Source organism: Balaenoptera acutorostrata, chromosome 15 (assembly GCF_949987535.1).
Source record: "Balaenoptera acutorostrata chromosome 15, mBalAcu1.1, whole genome shotgun sequence".
NCBI classification, from domain to species: Eukaryota; Metazoa; Chordata; class Mammalia; order Artiodactyla; family Balaenopteridae; genus Balaenoptera; species Balaenoptera acutorostrata.
In genome coordinates, this window is record NC_080078.1 from 59,452,664 (window position 1) to 59,472,387 (window position 19,724).

Here is a 19,724-nt window from a genome sequence, read left to right on the forward strand (position 1 = left end):
CTATAAACATGCATCTCTCCCTCTTTCTCTCTCTTTCTCTTTCACTCTCTCTCTCTCTCTCTCTCTCACACACACACATGCACACACATACTATATACATACATACATGCATATATGAGGGGTTTGTGATTGTTTTATAAAATTGTGATCTTAATATATATAATGTTGGCTTCTTTTTCAGCCATTCAGAAGTTACTTTAGTCATGGAATGATTTCCAGTCATATAACTGAAAATAGGTAAGATTCTTGGGAAAGAAATTGAATGGTAATAGAGAAAATGGGGTTGACAAGGTGGTGGATATGGGGGAGAATCTAAGTGCAGAAGCTGGAGTCAGGAAAATATGGGTTGACTTTAGTCATCACAGAGTAAGAAATCCATACTCTATAAAATTGTCTGTTTCACTGCTTTTGTATTTTTGTATTAAAAACAGTTTTATATTAAGGTGGCTTTTAAAACATTGTTAACTTGCTAAAATCTAAAGAAAGGAATTTTTTATTCCATCTGTAACCCAGCAAAGCTAGAGGAAGCAGAGTGTCCAAGGGCTGGGCAGGGATCAACAGTGGCTTGTTGGGGAGTAAAAGGGATTGGGCATAAAGGTCCAGCCCCAGGAAGACATGGGAGCAATGAGGGTTGCTGCATTTGTTTTCTTGAAGTGTTTCCTTCAGTACCTCTCTTGCCATGATAATCAGGAGGGCCCAGCAGGGGATAGTTCCTCTGATGGATGAATGCAGTAGATCTTTCCTTTCTTTTCTTCCCCAACTGCAGTCCAATCTGGTAATGAGACAGACTACCCTGCCTGGGACTCAGAGTCATCTTTTTCTGCGCAGAGTCTCACTTAACTTGAATCAAGCATCAGAATAGAATCAGAGTCATTTTTACTTTTAAGAGCCCCAGTTTGCCTGAAGCTTAAGGAAGTATGTTTGAGAACAATGAAACGAAATACAAAGGATTTTCAACATAACGTACTCTAAGGGCAATTTAAGGAAAGGGTATGGGATAAAGAAAGCTGTCTTAGTCTGTTTTAGCTCCTGTGACAAAAATACCATAGACTGGGTAGCTTATAAACAACAAACATTTATTTCTCCATTACAGTTCTGGAGACTGGGAAGTCCAAGATCATGGCACTGGCAGATTTGGTGTCTGGTGAGGGCCCACTTTCTCATAGATGGGTGTCATTTCACTCTAACCTCACATAGCAGGAGGGGTAAGGGGGATCTCTCTGGAACCTCTTTTATAAGAGTTTCTTTTATAATCCTATTCATGAAGGCTCTATCCTTATGACCTAATCACCTCCCCAAATCCCTACCTCCTAATACCATCACTTTGGGGGTTAGGATTTTAACATGTTGAATTTTGGGAGAACACAACATTCAGTCCATAGCAGAAACTATCTTTTTAAAATATCCTTTAGTCATTGACTATTTGTTGACAAATAGGTATGACATACTAAGCAAGAGATACATGATTAAAAAATAAACCAGACACAGTCCCTGCCCTCATGGAGTGAATGTGTGGTGGAGAAATAAGACATTAATCAAGCAACCTCACAAAGAAATATGTAATTGCAAACTCTGATTGATGCCTTGAAGGAGAAAAGAACATGGTACTGTGAAGACCACACTGGAGAGCTGACCTCTGGGGGGAGATGAGATGTGAATGATTAGTAAAGATAATTAAGGGACAAAAGCAGTGGTCTTGAGAATGTAAGGAACATAAAAGAAATGTGTGTTGAGGAACATAAAAGAAGATGAGTTTGGCTGGAGTGTGGAAGTTGAGAGAGAGTGGCCTTATATGGAGCTAAAGAAGTTGGCCAGGCCAGACCATGTTAGTCTTTGTTGGCCATGTGAAAGATTTCAGCCCTTCTCCTGAAAATAAAGCCTTTGCATGTTTAAAAGATTATCCTCTCTGCAATGTGGAGAATGGATTATAGGAGGGCAGAGTGGAAGCCGAGTGGAAAGTAGGGAAACTATGAGGAAGCATTGCAGCCAAGAGGAAAGAGGGAAGAGAGGGATGGGTGCAGGGACGGGTAGGTATGGTGAGAACATTTGCAACCCTACTTTCCTCCTTCCTTCCTAAAGCTACTTGGGAATGGTTAACAGCTCTATTGTTTGTCTACAGTGTGAGTATCACAACTGCTATCATTCTTGAAAATGTATATTTCTATCAAAATGCTATTGTATAAAACTGGGATTTTGCTCCATCTCTGCATCATGGACAGCAAACTTAACAGAACTTTCTCCTTAAGCAGCAGGACAAGCTAAAAATATAAACATGGCTTGGGTTTAGTTATGTCCCTAAATGACTGATCCCTATGGGTCAGTAGGAGGAGTCAAAGATAATCTGGTATCTCTTCCCAACCAGCAGGGAGCATTAGGTGGACTGTACTAATCACCTTGCTCAAACTGCAGGATGACAGTCAGAGAAGCCCAAGAACTCAGTCATTTGGAAGTTTCCCTAGCCAGTAATCTCTTCACTAATCACATGTTTTTGATTTGCCACTCTAGCCCTAATAGGCAGCCATTTGTTCTCTTTGGTAATCATTCCACAAGAGAAAACCTGAATGCTGGCAACTTTAACTTCCCTTCTGAAGGGCACCTGGTACGCAGCACTGGTCCCAGCGGGAGCTTTGCCAAACACATGGTGAGTGGTTTGACTACCTGGTGCTTAATTGGTTTTATTATCAAATAGGGAGGAGGGGAGCTGGATAAATGGAACCTTTCCAACTAGTGTATTGATTTAACCTTGAAGTTGTTTTGGTGTGAAAAGTGATTAAAAACTGACTGTGTATTTTTATATAAGTACTAGACACGATTTGAAAGTATCATATTTAATTTTTAAATATTTGAAGGGAAAAGGTTAAAATACTTTCACGAACCAAACTTTCAGTTATCCAAGTAGTATCAACAGTAGAATAAGAATTTTAAATTATCTTGAAAATAGGCAGTCATTCCAAGCCTAAGTTTGTTATGTCTTGACTGTTACATTTCAAGTGTTAAAGGAGAACTATCATCTAGAAATCTATATCCAGTGAAAACCTCCTTCAGTAATGAAGGGGTAATCAAGACATGCTCAGATGAAAGAACACTAAGAGAATTTGTTGCCAGCAGACCTACCCTAAAAGAATGACTAAAGGAAGTTTGGTCAAAACAAAGAAGAAATGATAAAAAAAGAAAAAAAAGAAGGACTCTTGGAACAATAAGGAGGACAAAAGAAGACAATGATAAAACCAGTACATTTTTTTTGTATACTTTAAAATAGTGAATTTTATCTCAAAAAAATTGCAGTAAAAGAAACCAACCCCAGTGCACACCCACATTGTGGATGACTTAACCAATTTCTGTTTTTAGGTCTGTATGACTCCAAAGCCAAGGGCTTTCAGTCATTAACTCAGTAATCATTATTGAGTGTCTACTATGTGCCAATCACTGTGCTAAGTGCAGGGAAAATATAGTCATAGTCTTTGCCTTGAAGGATCTCACAGACTAGTAGAAGGGTCAGTGAGGATGGTGCTGTGAAATGTTTGGAGCAATAATTTAGCCATCCATTACACACCTTAGAATGGCCGAAACACTGACAACACCAAATGTGGAGCAACAGAAACTCTCATTCATTACTGGTGAGAATGCAAAATGGTACAGCCACTATGGAAGACAGTTTGGCAGTTTCTTGCAAAACTAAACATACTTTTAGCATCAGTCATGCTCTTTGGTATTTACCCAAATGAGCTGAAAACTTACATCCACACAAAAACCTAGACAAGGAATTTTTTCTTATAACATCACTTTTCATAATTGCCAAAACTTGGAAACTTGGAAGCAGCCAAGATGTCCTTCAGCAGGTGACTGGATAAATAAACTGTGGTACATCCATACAGTGGACTGTGTTTCAGTGATAAAAAGAGCTATTAAGCCACAAAAAGACATGGAGGAACCTAAAATGCATATTGCTAAGTTAAAGAAGCCAATCTTTAATGGCTACATAGTATATGACTCCCACTATATGACATTCTGGAAAAGGTACAACAGTGGAGACAGTAAAGGGAATTCCCTGGCGGTCCAGTGGTTGAGGATTCCATGCTCTCACTGCCACTCTCACTGCCGAGGGCCTGGGTTCAATCCCTGGTCGGGGGAACTAAGATCCCACAAGCCACGCAGTGCGAGGAAGGGAGAATAGATGGATCATAGTGGATTTTTAGGGAAGTGAAACTATTCTGTATGATATTGTCACGATGGGCACATGTCATTATACATTTGTCAAAACCCATAGAATGTACAATACAAAGAGTGAACCCTAATGTAAACTATGGACTCTAGTTAATAATAATTTATCAATATTCATCAGTTGTAACAAATATAATATTACAAGACAAATAATAGGGGAAATTGTGGAGGCAGAGGGAAGGACAGGAGATAATGTGGGAACTCTCGGTGCTTTTGGATCAGTCTTTCTGTAAACCTAAACCTGCTCTAAAAAAAAATAGTCTATTAACAAAACAAAATGTAGCAGGTTATTTATACAACTTTCTGTAATAATTGGGGTTCTTTATTTTACAAACATGAAAACCTAATGAAGTCAAGGAACTTACGGAGACCTGGTCCTGGGGTGGTGGGGGCCCTAGTTATGAACTTTCATCTTCATTCAGCTCTGTTTCTAGGTGACATACTTATCTTTTCCATTTCTGTGCCATTTGTGAATAATTTACAAATTAATAGGTGATATTAAATCTGAAAATCCAGATTATCTGAGCAGTTTTACATTACACATGCAAATTCTGTTGTACCAATTTCCTTTTTAATGTAAATGTCAATAACATTTTTTTTGAAGTATAGTCGATTTACAATATTGTGTTAGTTTCAGGTGTATAGCACAGTGATTCAGTTATACATATATATGTGTGTGTGTGTGTGTATACACACACACACACACACACATATTCTTCAGATTCTCTTCCCTTATAGGTTATTACAAAATACTGAGTATAGTTCCCTGCCTGTGCTATACAGTAGGTCCTTGTTGGTTATCTATTTTATATATAGTGGTGTGTATATGTTAATCCCAGCCTCCTAATTTATCCCTCCCCTCACCGCCCTTTTCCCTTTGAGAACCATAAATTTGTTTTCTATGCCTGTGAGTCTCTTTCTGTTTTGGAAATAAGTTCATTTGTATCTTTTTTTTTTAGATTCCACATATAATATCATATGTATTTATCTTTCTCTCTCTGGCTTACTTCACTTAGTATGATAATCTCTAGGTCCACCCATGTTGCTGCAAATGGCATTATTTCATCCTTTTTTTGGCTGAGTAATATTCCACTGTATATATATACCATATCTTCTTTATCCATTCATCTGTTGATGGACATTTAGGTTGCTTCCATGTCTTGGCTATTGTAAATAGTGCTGCAATGAACATTGGGGTGCATTGTATCTTTTCAAATTATGGTTTTCTCCAGTATGTGCTCAGGGGTAGGATTCCTGGATCAGGTGGTAGCTCTATTTTTAGTTTTTTGGGGAACCTCCATACTGCTCTCCATAGTGGCTGCACCAATTTACATTCCCACCAACAGTGTAGGAGGGTTCCCTTTTCTCCACACCCTCTCCAGTATTTATTATTTGTAGACTTTTTGATGATGCCATTCTGACCAGTGTGAGATGATACCTCATTGTAGTTTTGATTTACATTTCTCTAATAATTAGTGATGTTGAGCATCTTTTCATGTGCCCTTTGGCCATCTGTATGTCTTCTTTTTTTTTTTTTTTTTTTTTTTTAATTTTTATTTATTTAATTAATTAATTTATTTATTTTTGGCTGTGCTGGGTCTTCGGTTCGTGCGAGGGCTTTCTCTAGTTGCGGCAAGTGGGGGCCACTCTTCATCGCGGTGTGGGGACCGCTCTTCATCGCGGTGCACGGGCCTTTCACTATCGCGGCCCCTCCCGTTGCGGGGCACAGGCTCCAGACGCGCAGACTCAGCAGCTGTGGCTCACGGGCCCAGCCGCTCCGTGGCATGTGGGATCTTCCCAGACCAGGGCTCGAACCCGTGTCTCCTGCATTAGCAGGCAGATTCTCAACCACTGCGCCACCAGGGAAGCCCCTGTATGTCTTCTTTGAAGAAATGTCTATTTAGGTCTTCTGCACATTTTTGGATTGTGTTGTTTGTTTTTTTGATATTGAGCTGTATGAGCTGTTTGTATATTTTGGAGATTAATCCCTTGTCAGTTGCATCTAAACATCAATAAATTTGATGTTAATATAGGCTTACATAAATTTGTGACCTCATCTAAGGAAGTGGGTTTGAAATACATGGCACCTTAAAAAAAAAGCCTTTAGTTAGGGAAAATTTGGAAATCCAAGGAACATATTTTGAGGAAATAAGCCTATTAACCAACAATTAGAATTATGTACATGATTTTTCATTTAGGATCATGGCAGTATTGATCATATTCACTATGGTATAGTTTAGATTAGTCAGAATTAAATTTTTATTTCAAATCTATAACTTGGATTACAGAAAAATGCCATATATTCTCTTGTGACTTCCTTAATAGAGTAAAATAGAAGGAATGAATACTTGTGTCGTATTTAGCTGTTTTTAAGATACTGTACTGGGCTTCCCTAGTGGCACAGTGCTTGAGAGTCTGCCTGACAATGCAGGGGACACGGGTTTGAGCCCTGGTCCGGGAAGATCCCACATGCCACGGAGCAACTAAGCCCATGCACCACAACTACTGAGCCTGCGCTCTAGAGCCTGTGAGCCACAACTACTGAAGCCTGCACATCTAGAGCCAGTGCTGTGCAACAAGAGAAGCCACCGCAATGAGAAACCTGCACACCTCATGAAGAGTAGCCCCCGCTCACCGCAACTAGAGAAAGCCCTTGCGCAGGAACAAAGACCCAACGCAGCCATAAATTAATTAATTAATTAATTTAAAAAAAAAGACACTGTGCTAATTTCCTTTCCTCTGTTTCTTGTGGTAGCATTTTTGCATTTTGTACCTACTATCCTAGGACCCCTGATGAGATTGTTGGATTTTCAAAAGAGAAAAGGACATCCATTTCCATCTGTATAAATGAACAACTAAGCAGGGAAGAAAAATAAGAATTTTAAAATCTAGAGAACTTATTTTCTCTTCTGGATGGCCTATGTACAGAGATGAAATACAAGTGAAGGTGGGGACCTGGGTATCACCTCCTTTCCTGAATTTGTAGCTGCCTTCCCACATCTGCATATCATGTCAGCCAAGGTCCAAACTTTGAAAAGTTCTGCACTAAACATTAATGACAGTCAAAATCCAAGCACATTTTGTCTTCTTTCTAAGTTGTTAATTCTTTAGCATCCTGGGCTGACCCAACAGCAGCCTCACAATGTAGCCAAAGTTTTAAAACACACACAAGATACCTTAGAAAAAACAACAATTAAAGGTGACCTTTTCCCCTATGCGTTTAAAAAATAATAAATCAGCTGTTGGTAAAATAAAATGGATTTCTATTAACTATACACTTTTTGTTTCTCTAACAGTACACACTTAAGTCCCTGCTCCTTTTTTACTTTTTTTTTTTCTGACATCCAGGTAGTACAGTGTGTTTCACCAAAGGGACCCCTTGCTTGTTCAAGAACATACTTTTTTGGAGCTACTCATGTTCCTTACTTGGGTAAGTCCATGTAAGCTGTCATCTCATCAACTTACCTAATGAAAAGTTTCTCCCATGAACTAGAAGTGGACTTGAGATTTACTACTTTCCTCAGAAACTCATTTTGTAGCCTGTAATTCCCTGTTGATGTGCCTAACACATTTCTCACAGAGTGTATTTCAGGAGGAAAAACTATCAGCTCAGTATATATTAGGTCCAATCATGTGTGAGACCATGTGCTTGGTATCAGAGGGAAGGCAAAGATGAGTCAGCTGTAGTTGGAGATAGCAGGAAGAGATACGGGCTGCAAGGGGAGTTTGGATGACTCAGCCAGGTGCCTATTGTTCTAGTGAGGAAGGTGAGGAAGAGCCATGGTAGAAGGGTACCCATAAGCTGGGAACATTGACAGGAGCAAGTGCTCCATGCTGAGGAGCAATTCAGAAAGGCTAGGCTGACTGAGGCTATCCTCTTTGTTGTGGTAACCAGAAGCTGCAGACATCCAAAGAGACACAGAGAAGAACTCTTGAATGAATGAGGGTCCCAGCACTGTTCCACAGAGTAGTATACATCAGAAACCAGGTTTTCTCCTGAGCATTGTTATATAAACCAGGAAACTCTGAAAGAAGCATGACTTGGGTTGGATAATTAAGGAGATGAAGAAAGAGGCAGAACTGAGCCTGCTTACTTATACCTCCTAATTTAAAAATTTAAAAATGAAAGCAAAAACATTCCAGAGCTGAAGATTCCACATGTCTTCTCTGGTGTTTAGTGGTGATGCTGATTGGTTGTCAAGGTAAGTGTCAGGGATGATGGTCTGGGAAGATACTGGCAGAAGCTAGGTTTCACTGTTGTTTGTGCTTGTACAGTATTTAACTCAAAAGAAAAAAATGTAGTTCTTGACATCTCCTTCAAATTAGGAAATTCTAGCCTCCTTGTGAAGTGTTTGCATCTCCTGTAATCTTGTCACATTCTTAATACATGGTCCTCTTTCACAGGAGATGACAACAAGCTGCCCAAGAAAACTGAACAAATGTAAGTCTTCATTTCTATTACATTTTTTCTTCCTCACATTGAGTTACTCAGATGTTGAGATTGTCCCATCTACCTCCTTTTGAGATCAGCGTTGGGTAGGACATTTGGCTTAAGAGGTGAGCAGAGGGACTTTCCTGGTGGTCCAGTGATTAAGAATCCGCCTGCCAATGCAGAGGACGTGGGTTTGATCCCTGTTTGGGGAACTAAGATCCCACATGCTGCAGGGCAACTAAGCCCGCACCACAACTACCGAGCCCATGCTCTCTGGAGTCCACATTGCTGCAACTAAGACCCAGTGCAGCCAAATAAATAAATAAATAAATAAGTAAAATAAGTAAGTAAAGTAGGGCTGTGTAGTCTCCCAGGATGTCCCAGCCCCTGTCTTTCATCTTGAAGTCTAGGCTAGAGACTGCCAGGTTTGCCATCTGCTCCTCTCTCCAGACTCAGAGACTTCCTGCCTGCGCACCCATGCATTTAAGTGGCATAATGCTTCTTAATATATTTTCTATATAGTGTATTTTATAATAGGGGCTTTCCAAAAAATAAAACATCCTGAAACCCATTGGTAGAACCTGTGTGAAACCACATCTGGTCTGAGAGGTGTTTCCTCTGAATTTGACACTCAGACTTATGGAACAGAGCTAGGATCTCAACTCAGGCCATGCAACTCTCTAGAAAGGGCCTAGTGTTGACTTCTCCCCCCCTCCCCCCAATATAGCAGGAAACCAAAGACAAGAAGTAAACTCATTAATGCTTGTCTGCTTGGGCTACCGTAACAAATTACCACAGACTGGGTGGCTTAAACAACAGAATTTGTTTTCTCACAATTCTGGGGACTAGAAGTCCAAGATCTAGGTACTAGCAGAGTTGGTTTCTGGTGAGGCTTCTCTCCTTGAGTGCAGACCACCAACTTGTTAGTGTTGTGCTTACATGGAGAGAGAGAAAGATCTCTGGTGCCTCTTCCTTTTTTTTTTTTTTAATATTTATTTATTTTTTAGCTGCATTGGCACATGGGATCTTTTGTTGAGGTGCACGGGCTTCTCTCTAGTTGTGGCATGTGGGCTTCTCTCTCTCTAGTTGTGGCACACGGGCTCTCTAGTTGTGGCACGTGGGCTTAGTTGCCCCATGGCATGTAGGATCTTAGTTCCCCGGCCAGGGATGGAACCAGTGTCCCCTGCATTGCAAGATGGATTCTTAACCACTGGACCACCAGGGAAGTCCCTGGTGTCTCTTCCTCTTATAAGGACACCAATCCTACTGGATTAGGAACCCACCCTTTATGACCTCCTTTAACTTTAATTACCTTTTAAAGGCCCGGCCCTATCTCCAAATATAGTCACATTGGGGATTAGGGATTCCATATGAATTTTGGGAAGATGTAATCAGTCCATAAAAATGCAGGAATTTCTGAATTCCATAAAGGGATTTTCTTTCAGAATTATGAAGGTAATAGAGTTCTGTTATTACCTAATTAAATATCCTAGCATAAACTAGTTAGGTCTGTGCTTCCCAAAGGCTAACAGTGACAGGCCACAGAGAATCATTTAAGGATCTTTTTAAAAAGATACATTTCCCAGGCTATAGTAGTTCTCAGAACTACTGAATCAGAATCTCTAGGGTAGAACCCGTAAGGCTCTGTTGGAAAAATATAAAGTAATATAATCACACTTGAAAATTTGAGAAATAAGGGGAAAAAATAAGATTAACCATAATTCCTCTTCTTAGACACCACCCGTTAGTATCTCTTTTTTAAAATATATTGATTGATTGATTGATTGCTGCATTGGGTCTTTGTCGCTGCTCATGGGCTTTCTTTAGTTGCGGTGAGCGGGAGCTACTCCTCATTGCGGTGGGCGGGCTTCTCATTGCGGTGGCTTCTCATTGCAGAGCATGGGCTCTAGGCACGCAGGCTTCAGTAGTTGTGGCACATGGGCTAAGTTGCTCTGCGGCATGTGGGACCTTCTTGGACCAGGTATCAAACCCGTGTCCCCTGCGGACCAGGGCTTAAACCAGTGTCCCCTGCATTGGCAGGTGGATTCTTAACCACTGCGCCACCAGGGAAGCCCCACGCATTAGTATCTTAATGTGTATCTTTTTGTTGTTTTTTTTAAATTATACATTTAGGTTTTGTGTAGCTGTAATTGTAGTGTGTATACAATTTTTCTGTGTGGGTTATCTTTACGTTAGCAGCAAGTCAACCACATTCTCATGTGTTGGTGGATATGTATAGTCTTGCTTTATACCTGTTTGTGTTTCCATGCCATCTGTGCTTAGCCATTGCCCTGGATCCTCATTCTAGACCCGTAGACATTTTGCTTAAACCAAAGTCACTGGTGCTCCACTTCAGGGACTGGTGTTGAGAGGTGCTTGGGCCCACATCAGGAGACTTGTTAAATCACAGGGCTGGTAGAATTGGGGCCTAATGGAGTCCTACTGAAGGCAACAGCAGCACCATCCAGGCATAGAGCAGGCCCTTCCCCAATCATGGGTCTCAGGCCTCCTGTCCAGGCCTTTTTATGAGTCAGAAGCCAGATAGCTTTGTACTGAACTCTTGCCTAAGGGTCTGTATAGGACAAGGCCAAGCAGGGGGTTGGCCTGACCAGTGTTGGTGCTGAGTGATGTTTGAATTAAGCTGGGTGAGGGAGGGAGTAAGGGTATCTTTATATGTCTTTGGCGTCTATAAATCTTTGCCCTTAGTGTTGAGATGTGGAGGATTCTTGTCATACCTGGAAGTGGCCAAGCTCTTTGGCAGTGTCCCTGCCGGGCACTTTCCTGCCAGGACATACCCCTCTGCCATGGCCTGGTCAACAATCTTCAGGATATGTTGAACCTTGGAGCTGTCATTTTGTTATGTGTTGTTTCTCTTTTTCTTCTACCTTATTCAAATCTCTTACCTGCAATGCAGAGGTGTGGTGTGAGAGCCAAGGAGGAAATTGAAGGTGTTGGCAGTGTGGTGTGGCGCAATGGAAAGGCACCAGGCTGAGAGCAGACCTGAGTTCCTCTACAGGCCCTGCTTGTTTCTTCTGTAAGATGAGAGTGTTAGACCAGATCATTTCTGTGTTCTTTCTGCTATCAAACTGTTGCCGAGTCCAAGCTCGGTCTGCTCGCCGCACAACAGGCCAATAAATCGGGACATGAGGTGTTGAGGCAAGGAGTAGAGACTTTATTTGGCAGACCAAGAAGGTGGCAAACTAGTGTACCCAAAAAACCATCTTACCGGGGTTTGGATGCCAGTTTCTTTTATAGAATCAGAGAGGGAGATGTGATGAAGAAGTAAAGTAAAAAGGCCATTTGTCTTGCAGAATATCTCCTGCACTGGGAAGGGGTTGTGTTAATTTCTTCTTTTCTGCAGCCATTCACAGGTGGGCAGGGTCAGAATGTCTCTCTGTGAGCTGAACAAAGGCCTTTTAGTTTAACAGTCAGGCAGAGGGTCAGGGTTCCCTGTGGCAGGCCATTATGTATGCTTACAGCTATAGATAGTGATTATAATAATAACAAAAGCAATGAAAAGCAAAGGTTAAAGTAAAAGAAACAGAACCAATGTGGAGTCAGAATTTGCTCTTCCCTGTTACAAAAGTCCTTTCGCCTTCCTTTACCTGGTACGAGATTCTCAGGCTTAAAAATAAACGTATTCTTAGATGAGGCAGTTACTTGCCAAACACCTCCCTTGCCTTTGAGGCCTTGTGGATGAGCCCCCTCTCTCTGTAATTATCCTAATAAGACCCTGGGTCTCCTTCCCCTAAGGCAATGGTTCTCAACCGAGGGCAGTTCTACCACATCACTCCCACCAGTTCCTCCCCAACCCCCCACCCCCAGGGATGTTTGGCAGTGTCTGGAGACATTTTTGCTTGTCACAACTGAGGTTACTACTGAGAGGCCAGGAATGCTTCTGAACATCCTATAATGCACAGGGAAGACCTCTCAACAAAGAATTAGCTGGCCCAAAATGCAGAGATTGAGAAACCCTGCCCAAAAGGGAACCAGACTTGGATTTTCTAGGAATCTTCATGGCATTCCCTGTCTGGCAAAGAAAAAAACCTTCCTTTTTAAAATAAATTTATTTATTTATTATTTATTTTTGGCTGTGTTGGGTCTTAGTTGCTGCTCGCCGGCTTTCTATAGTTGCAGCGATCAGGGGCTACCCTTCGCTGTGGTGTGTGGGCTTCTCATTGCGGTGGCTTCTCTTGTTACCGAGCACGAGCTCTAGGCACTCAGGCTTCAGTAGTTGTGGCATGCAGGCTCAGTAGTTGTGGCTCGCAGGCTCAGTAGTTGTGGCTCACGGGCTCAGTATTTGTGGCTCGCGGGCTCTAGAGTGCAGCATCAGTAGTTGTGACCCACGGGCTTCGTTGCTCCACGGCACGTGGGATCTTCCTGGACCAGGGCTCGAACCAGGGCTTGTGTCCCCTGCATTGGCAGGCGGATTCTTAACCACTGCGCCACTAGGGAAGTCCCAAGAAAATAACCTTCTTATAATGTCTTTGGGAAGTGTGAAGTCAGATAGGAAGAGCAAGGTTGGGCAGGAGCAGGGGATGCTTCCCCTCAAAAGCATACTCTATTCTCTGGATCAGGTGAGCTATTTAGAAAGTGGTCTCCAGGGGCTTCCCTGGTGGCGCAGTGGTTGAGAGTCTGCCTGCTAATGCAGGGGACACGGGTTTGAGCCCTGGCCTGGGAAGATCCCACATGCCGCGGAGCGGCTGGGCCCGTGAGCCACAACTGCTGAGCCTGCGCGTCTGGAGCCTGTGCTCCACAACGAGAGAGGCCGCGACGGTGAGAGGCCCGCGCATCGCGATGAAGAGTGGCCCCTGCTTGCCACAACTGGAGAAAGCCCTCGCACAGAAACGAAGACCCAACACAGCCAAAATCAATCAATCAATCAATCAATCAAACATACGCATCTGATTCAAGATCCTCATTAAAAAAAAAAAAAAAAGAAAGTGGTCTCCGGCTATTAATTTGCATTTAGAGACTGTCATACAGAGTGAAGTAACTCAGAAAGAGAAAAGCAAATATATATTAACATGTGTATGTGGAGTCTAGAAAAATGGTACAGATGAACCTGTTTGCAAGGCAGAAAAAGAGACACAGACATAGAGAACAAACGTATGGACACCAAGGCGGGGTGGGGAGGGGGGGAAAGGTGGGGGATGAACTGGGAGATTGGGATTGGCATATATACACTAATATGTATAAAACAGATAACTAGGGCTTCCCTGGTGGCGCAGTGGTTAAGAATCCGCCTGCCAATGCAGGGGACACGGGTTCAAGCCCTGGTCCAGGAAGATCCCACATGCCGCAGAGCAACTAAGCCCATGTGCCACAACTACTGAGCCTGTGCTCTAGAGCCCATGAGCCACAACTACTGAGCTTGCGAGCCACAACTAATGAGGCCACGTGCCACAATTACTGAAGCCTGCGCACCTAGAGCCCATGCTCTGCAACAAGAGAAGCCACCACAATGAGAAGCCCGCGCACTGCAACGAAGAGTAGCCCCCACTCGCCGCAACTAGAGAAGGCCCGTGTGCAGCAACGAAGGCCCAACACAGCCAAAAATAAATAAAAAAATAAATAAATAAAAAAAACAGATAACTAATGAGAACCTGCTGTATAGCACAGGGAAGTCTACTCAGTGCTCTGTGGTGACCTAAATGGGAAGGAAATCCAAAAAAGAGGAGATATATGTATATGTATAGCTGATTCACTTCACTGTACAGCAGAAACTAACAGAACGTTGTAAAGCAACTATACCCCAATTTAAAAAAAAATTTTTTCGTTTAAGTGGAGCGAGTCTTCTCCTCAATTGGATAATCTCTTTTGCCCCCTGAGGGGTCCCACCCTGAGGTTCCAGTAGCAGCCAGCCCTTAGCAGGCCTGGGGAGGAGACAACTTGAAGGTGTGCTGTGGTTGGTTCCTGGAAAAGCAGCAAGTCTGTGTCATGATACCTTTTGGGTCCTCATAGAGGGTCAGGGAGTCTACACAGTTTTCTTCTGTTGGATCACGAACAGGGAGGGTTGGTCTTTTGAGCAGAATTAAGAAAAGGTGATTCTTATCATGGTTTAACAAGAGCAAAGTAAAAATTGGAATGGGGCACATAGCTTTTAAAAGGTCTAGAAATCAACAAGTTCTGTTATTATACTTTTCTCATTCTGTTTAAAAATCTGTTTCTTAGAGAATGTCATTTATGTGCATGCAGCTTATGATGCAACCTTGTGATGCTGTAGTTAACCCTTATTTTTTGTTTTTAAAGTAGGCTCTTGTCACAGGTATATGCTGCTGTTATTGAGGCTGTTTTGGCTGCCATTGTATGTTATGCTAAAACTTCCAGTCTAACAAAGGTAATTTAAATACCGCATTTCTCTTTCCTTAGTAGTTATTTTAATGTGAAACTTTTTATCGATCTGTTTTTAATTTGGACACCTTATAGTACTTAATTTTGTGTGTGAACTTGGGCACCAAAGAGATGCCTTTAGTGTGCTGAGCTTGTCTTATGAATGACAGCTAATCAGCACTTCTTTGTAGATATCTGGTTGTGTTAAAAAAAAAATCATTCTGTAGTATATTGTTTTACTTAGTAGTTTTTTAAAAGGCTTTCAAAAGTTAAAAAATAAAAATATAGATTGTTCTACTGTGAATTTTAATAAAGTTAGATAAGTTTGTTTTGAGCTACATAGTTTGATTTCCTGTAATTCTGTGTTTTAAAAAATTAACTGAAGATTAGAAATTCTGACTTGTCTTTCCTAGACAGGCACATGTGTTTCCTTTCTCTGACCATTTACTTCCTTGCTGTTTTGTGGTTAACCTGCTGTGCTGAGTTGGATTCTATATCTGACCCAGTGACAGATGAGAACGAGTTGGCTTGATGCCTCCCAGTGCCAATAGGACCTTTCCTGAAGCAAACCGTTTGACATTGGAAAGGTTGTGTTGTAGATATCAAAGAGACTATCGCCTAGTCACCAGTTCCTTGTCACCTTCCCTCCTCACTGAACTTGATTCCCCCAGTACTCGGGATTTCTCAGCCCTTTAGATGAAAGCTTATGCAAAACAGTAGGTTATTCTTCAGTATCAGTTCTGCACCTTTGTTTTTTAACTGATTTTTTATAACTTTAGTTATTTGAATGTGCTTAGCATCTGGGCAGAAACACTGAGGGCAGTGATCTCTCGAGGGGAGGAGAAAGCGCTTTTCCAGGCCTCATAATGGCACCGTCCCAGCCGGTTACAGGTCACCAGATCAGGTTCCAGTGCCCACCTGCCTGAATGAAGTGTTTTCATGTGAACCCAGCCCGAAGAAAGCAGGCTCCTGTTTCCCCTAACAAGATGTTTTCACTTTAATCTATTGATGTATACAAAATAGTCACTTAGAGGGGATGGGAAGTGTTCTCCTGGCCACATGTGAGACGGGCCCTTCTAAGTGTGTTCTTTCCTGCTGTGAAAGCTAATTGTCTCTGTTTCGTTACTGATTTTACAGGCCAAGGAGGTAGCTGAGCAGACCTTTGGATCTGGGTTAAATTTCTTTGAGTTGATGCAGTTTAAGGCAGCCCTACGGTAAGCAATAGCTGATATTGTCTATAAAAGCTTTTCTTTAATGTTTGTGTTTTAAAAACCCTTTTCTCCTTTGTATTTGATATTCTGTCTCCCCTTTGAGAAATATTCCAGTAAATCAATAAGATATGTGAAGGAGAGTCATTCATGATCAGGGTTCTATTTGAGAGGCCAAGGAGCCAAGGATGGAGGAACTGTTTGAGAGTCAGACACACTGCCTGAGGCTGGAATGGGAGGCAGATCAGTATTAGAACTGTTCAGACAGTTCAGACCTCTGACAGACAGTTCAGAGGTTAGAAAGATGAAGCTGGGGGCATGAGTGGTGAGGTTTGTTAGGATTAGGGGCCCTGGGCACATGAAGATGGTCACTGCTTAGAAGAGAGTTGCCCTGGGCCTCATTTGCCTCTCAGATGGTAGAAACCCCTGAGCCTGGCCATGTCTCAGGGTCTAGAAGGTCTGGGAATTTGGCTTCCTGGCAGTCTTCCCATCACACATCTCCTGGCATATCACAGTGGATCTCTGTGTAGTCTTTGTCCATAGCTAAACCTTCTTGAACCCAGTCCTCTCAACCTTCTGTCCCATATGAGGACGACTTGGTGTACTTTTTTGTGAAGGAGACAAAAGACACCAATATCAGAGAGTTTCTTTAAGGACACTTCTGGGATGTGCCCTGTGGTACGTCAGTTCCATACCCCACATTTTCTTACGTCTGCAGCCCTGGGTAGTGAGAAGGAACATTTGGAAAACTAAGTTAGTTTATGATCTAACAAGAAGAATTCTATTGCTATAGCTCCAGGAGTGTAGGAAAGAGCCAGAACTCTTTGGTGCAAAGCTGTAGGCTTGCTTCAGGTTTCTTTTCCTTTCTTCTGGGTCTTCTGAATCTTGTAGCTCTGACCATGAGAGGGGAGGGCTAGAGGAAATTTGGTCCCTTAAGACTGTGTGCTGACCTGCACTGTCTGTTCCTGGCAGACCTGAGTTTAAGGAAGCTTCTTTGCTTTCCAGCTGTGTGACCTTGGGCAAGATAGGGAGCTCTCTGTGCATCTGTTTCATCATCTTCCTGCCCTGTAGAGTGATTGGGCAAGTGAATGGTAGCTGCTGTCTCAGTGGGTTCTCCTCTCTTACCATCAGCATGGCTGACAAAGTCATTCCATTCCTCCTGTCCTCGGGACCTTGCCTAACCCACTCTGCCTTTCTAGGGCAGGCCACGCTCTCAATCCCATGGCCTCCTATGCATGGGGTGTACCACCCTGGCTGGAGGAAAGAACAAGGAGAGAATACATTCCAGGCAATAGGAGGAGAGTCTTCCAGGGCCAGTCCTCCACCCAAGAGCCCCACTTCCTTCTCTTCACGTGGTCACTTCCCTCAAACTGCACGAAATTAGCAAATCTTCTCCCAAGAGGAACATGGGAAGTTAGCATATGACTGACCAGTACTTGTTAAGGCAAAAAAATTAAACTTAATTCAATTTAGAAACTTTCTTTTACAAAAAGAGTTGATGCCAAAAGGGTTTCCTGGTTATTCCTCAGTTCTGAAGTCCTGACCATGCCCATTATTACATAGCAGTTGACTGTGGGTAGCAGTCTGACTCCGAGCAGGGATGGCAGCTTGACTTCAAAGGTGGTGAAGAGGAGGAGGAGCAGGAGAATATGTCAAGCTGTGGGCCAGAGGCCTGGGGCAAGTAGAGGTTTACTCTCAATCTGCCATGGACAGCAGTCACATAGTTCTCTCCTGCTCTGTCCAAGAGTCAAGATAGCCCTGAGAATCTGCACAGAGGCAGGGCCATGACTGGAGTCAGACACTGACCCCATGTTTGCTGATGGCATGATACCCTAAGGCAGGTAAGGACGACACACACCTCACTGGTGGCTGTGCGAGAACAGCACAGGTGCACTGCAGTGGCAGGTGTCTGGGGAGGATGCCAACACAGTGGTCACAAAAGCAGACTGACTTTTGTTTTATTTTGTTTTGGGTCTACAGCTCCAAGATGGCTTTTCATATACATGCTGTGAATAATCAGGGAAGGTAAGTATATGTTTATGGTGTGTCCTCACTGGGGGCAAGTTAGGAGCGAAAAGAAGAGCAGCTACCTTGTAACTGCTGGCATGGATGATCTTTTCACCCTTCTACACCTGGCAGTGGCATCACTCCAGGGCTGGGCTTGGAGGTGGCTGTGCTCAGATGAGACCCTTTGACCTGAATGCTTCCCACTGAAAGACTAGGGTGGGTTGGGGGGTGGACCTAGTTCCCTCCAAGTGGAATTCTGCATACATGCAACCCAGTGTTTTGAAAATCCCTGAGAGAGAGCTGAGTGTGAGTTGCTTCCAAGTTGAAAAAAAGAGAACACTGTGAATTTAATATATGTCTCTCCCATCAATTTCCTTTTGTAGACTTGTGCCTCTGGACAGTGAAGATAGCTTATACTTTGTGAAGACGGTAAGCAGAGCTGTTACAGGTCAGCTGGCAGGGAATGGCCTGTAGAGGACATCTACAAGGGGTGAGGTAGGAGTGGGTGGGAGTCTTAGGCAGCCCACCCCTTACCTGAGAAAACTAGTCTACTTTCAGGACTGTTCCAGCTGCAGTGGTGGTGAGCCTGTGCTTTCTGAGGGTGTCCAGCAGCTGTACAAGGCTTACCACATCCACACTCCCATGTCTAGGCGCCCCTTGGATGCAGAGTCTTAGCTGGGGGAGTGGGGGGTGAGGGGGTGGGGGTGGTAGACACCTCTTCCTGAGATTAGAAAGGCTTCCTCCAAGTGACTGAGGTTTCTCTGACCTCACATGGAAGGCTATATGGGAGCTGATGACAAGCCTACCTCAACACAGACCAAGTTTTCAGTGGCTTCTCTGTGTTCCAAGGCCTGTGTTGATGCCCTTTTTTTTCAAATAAATAAATTTATTTATTTATTTATTTATTTATGGCTGCATTGGGTCTTCGTTGCTGCGCGCGGGCTTTCTCTAGTTGGGACGAGCGGGGGCTGCTCTTCGTTGCGGTGCATGGGCTTCTCATTGCGGTGGCTTCTCTTGTTGTGGAGCACGGACTCTAGGCACGCAGGCTTCAGTAGTTGTGGCTCCTGGGCTCTAGATCATAGACTCAATAGTTGTGGCACACGGGCTTAGTTGCTCCGTGGCATGTGGGATCTTCCTGGCCCAGGGCTCGAACCCGTGTCCCTTACACTGGCAGGCAGATTCTTAACCACTGCCCCACCAGGGAAGTCCTTATGCCCTTATTTAACAGGCGCTTATGAAAATAAAAACAAACTAACGTAAAAAAAAAAAAAAAACGGGCCTGAGTCTCCTGTGAAGTGGGGTAGTGAGAGCAGAGCTTTCTGACCTACGTGCTGAAGGCAGAACTAATGGGCCAAGGAAATGGGTTTAGAGATGCAGAAATATTGGTCCCTGGGGTGAGCTGGCATGGTCTTGGGGAGCCAGGGTTTCTAAACCAGTTGCTCCCAGCCACATCCAAATCCTCTATTTACCCCAGTGTATCCTGATATGAAGAAAATTGGCAAGCAATGCATAAGAGGATGGTG

At 43.1% G+C, this 19,724-nt stretch overlaps 1 protein-coding gene across 4 annotated transcripts in view; it reads left to right on the forward strand.

The window, feature by feature from the left end:
• DNAAF9 (dynein axonemal assembly factor 9) overlaps positions 1 to 19,724 on the forward strand; it is a 148,242-nt gene that overhangs the window by 61,491 nt on the left and 67,027 nt on the right. For 3 of the 4 annotated variants that reach the window (XM_057528941.1, XM_057528943.1, XM_057528944.1), the window contains 8 exons: positions 182 to 237; positions 2,506 to 2,641; positions 7,570 to 7,651; positions 8,626 to 8,662; positions 14,906 to 14,993; positions 16,124 to 16,200; positions 18,175 to 18,219; positions 18,585 to 18,630. In XM_057528941.1, coding sequence (XP_057384924.1) covers positions 182 to 237; positions 2,506 to 2,641; positions 7,570 to 7,651; positions 8,626 to 8,662; positions 14,906 to 14,993; positions 16,124 to 16,200; positions 18,175 to 18,219; positions 18,585 to 18,630 — 567 coding nt within the window. The remainder of the gene's footprint in view (positions 1 to 181; positions 238 to 2,505; positions 2,642 to 7,569; positions 7,652 to 8,625; positions 8,663 to 14,905; positions 14,994 to 16,123; positions 16,201 to 18,174; positions 18,220 to 18,584; positions 18,631 to 19,724) is intronic. The other variant, XM_057528942.1, reaches the window with a different exon arrangement.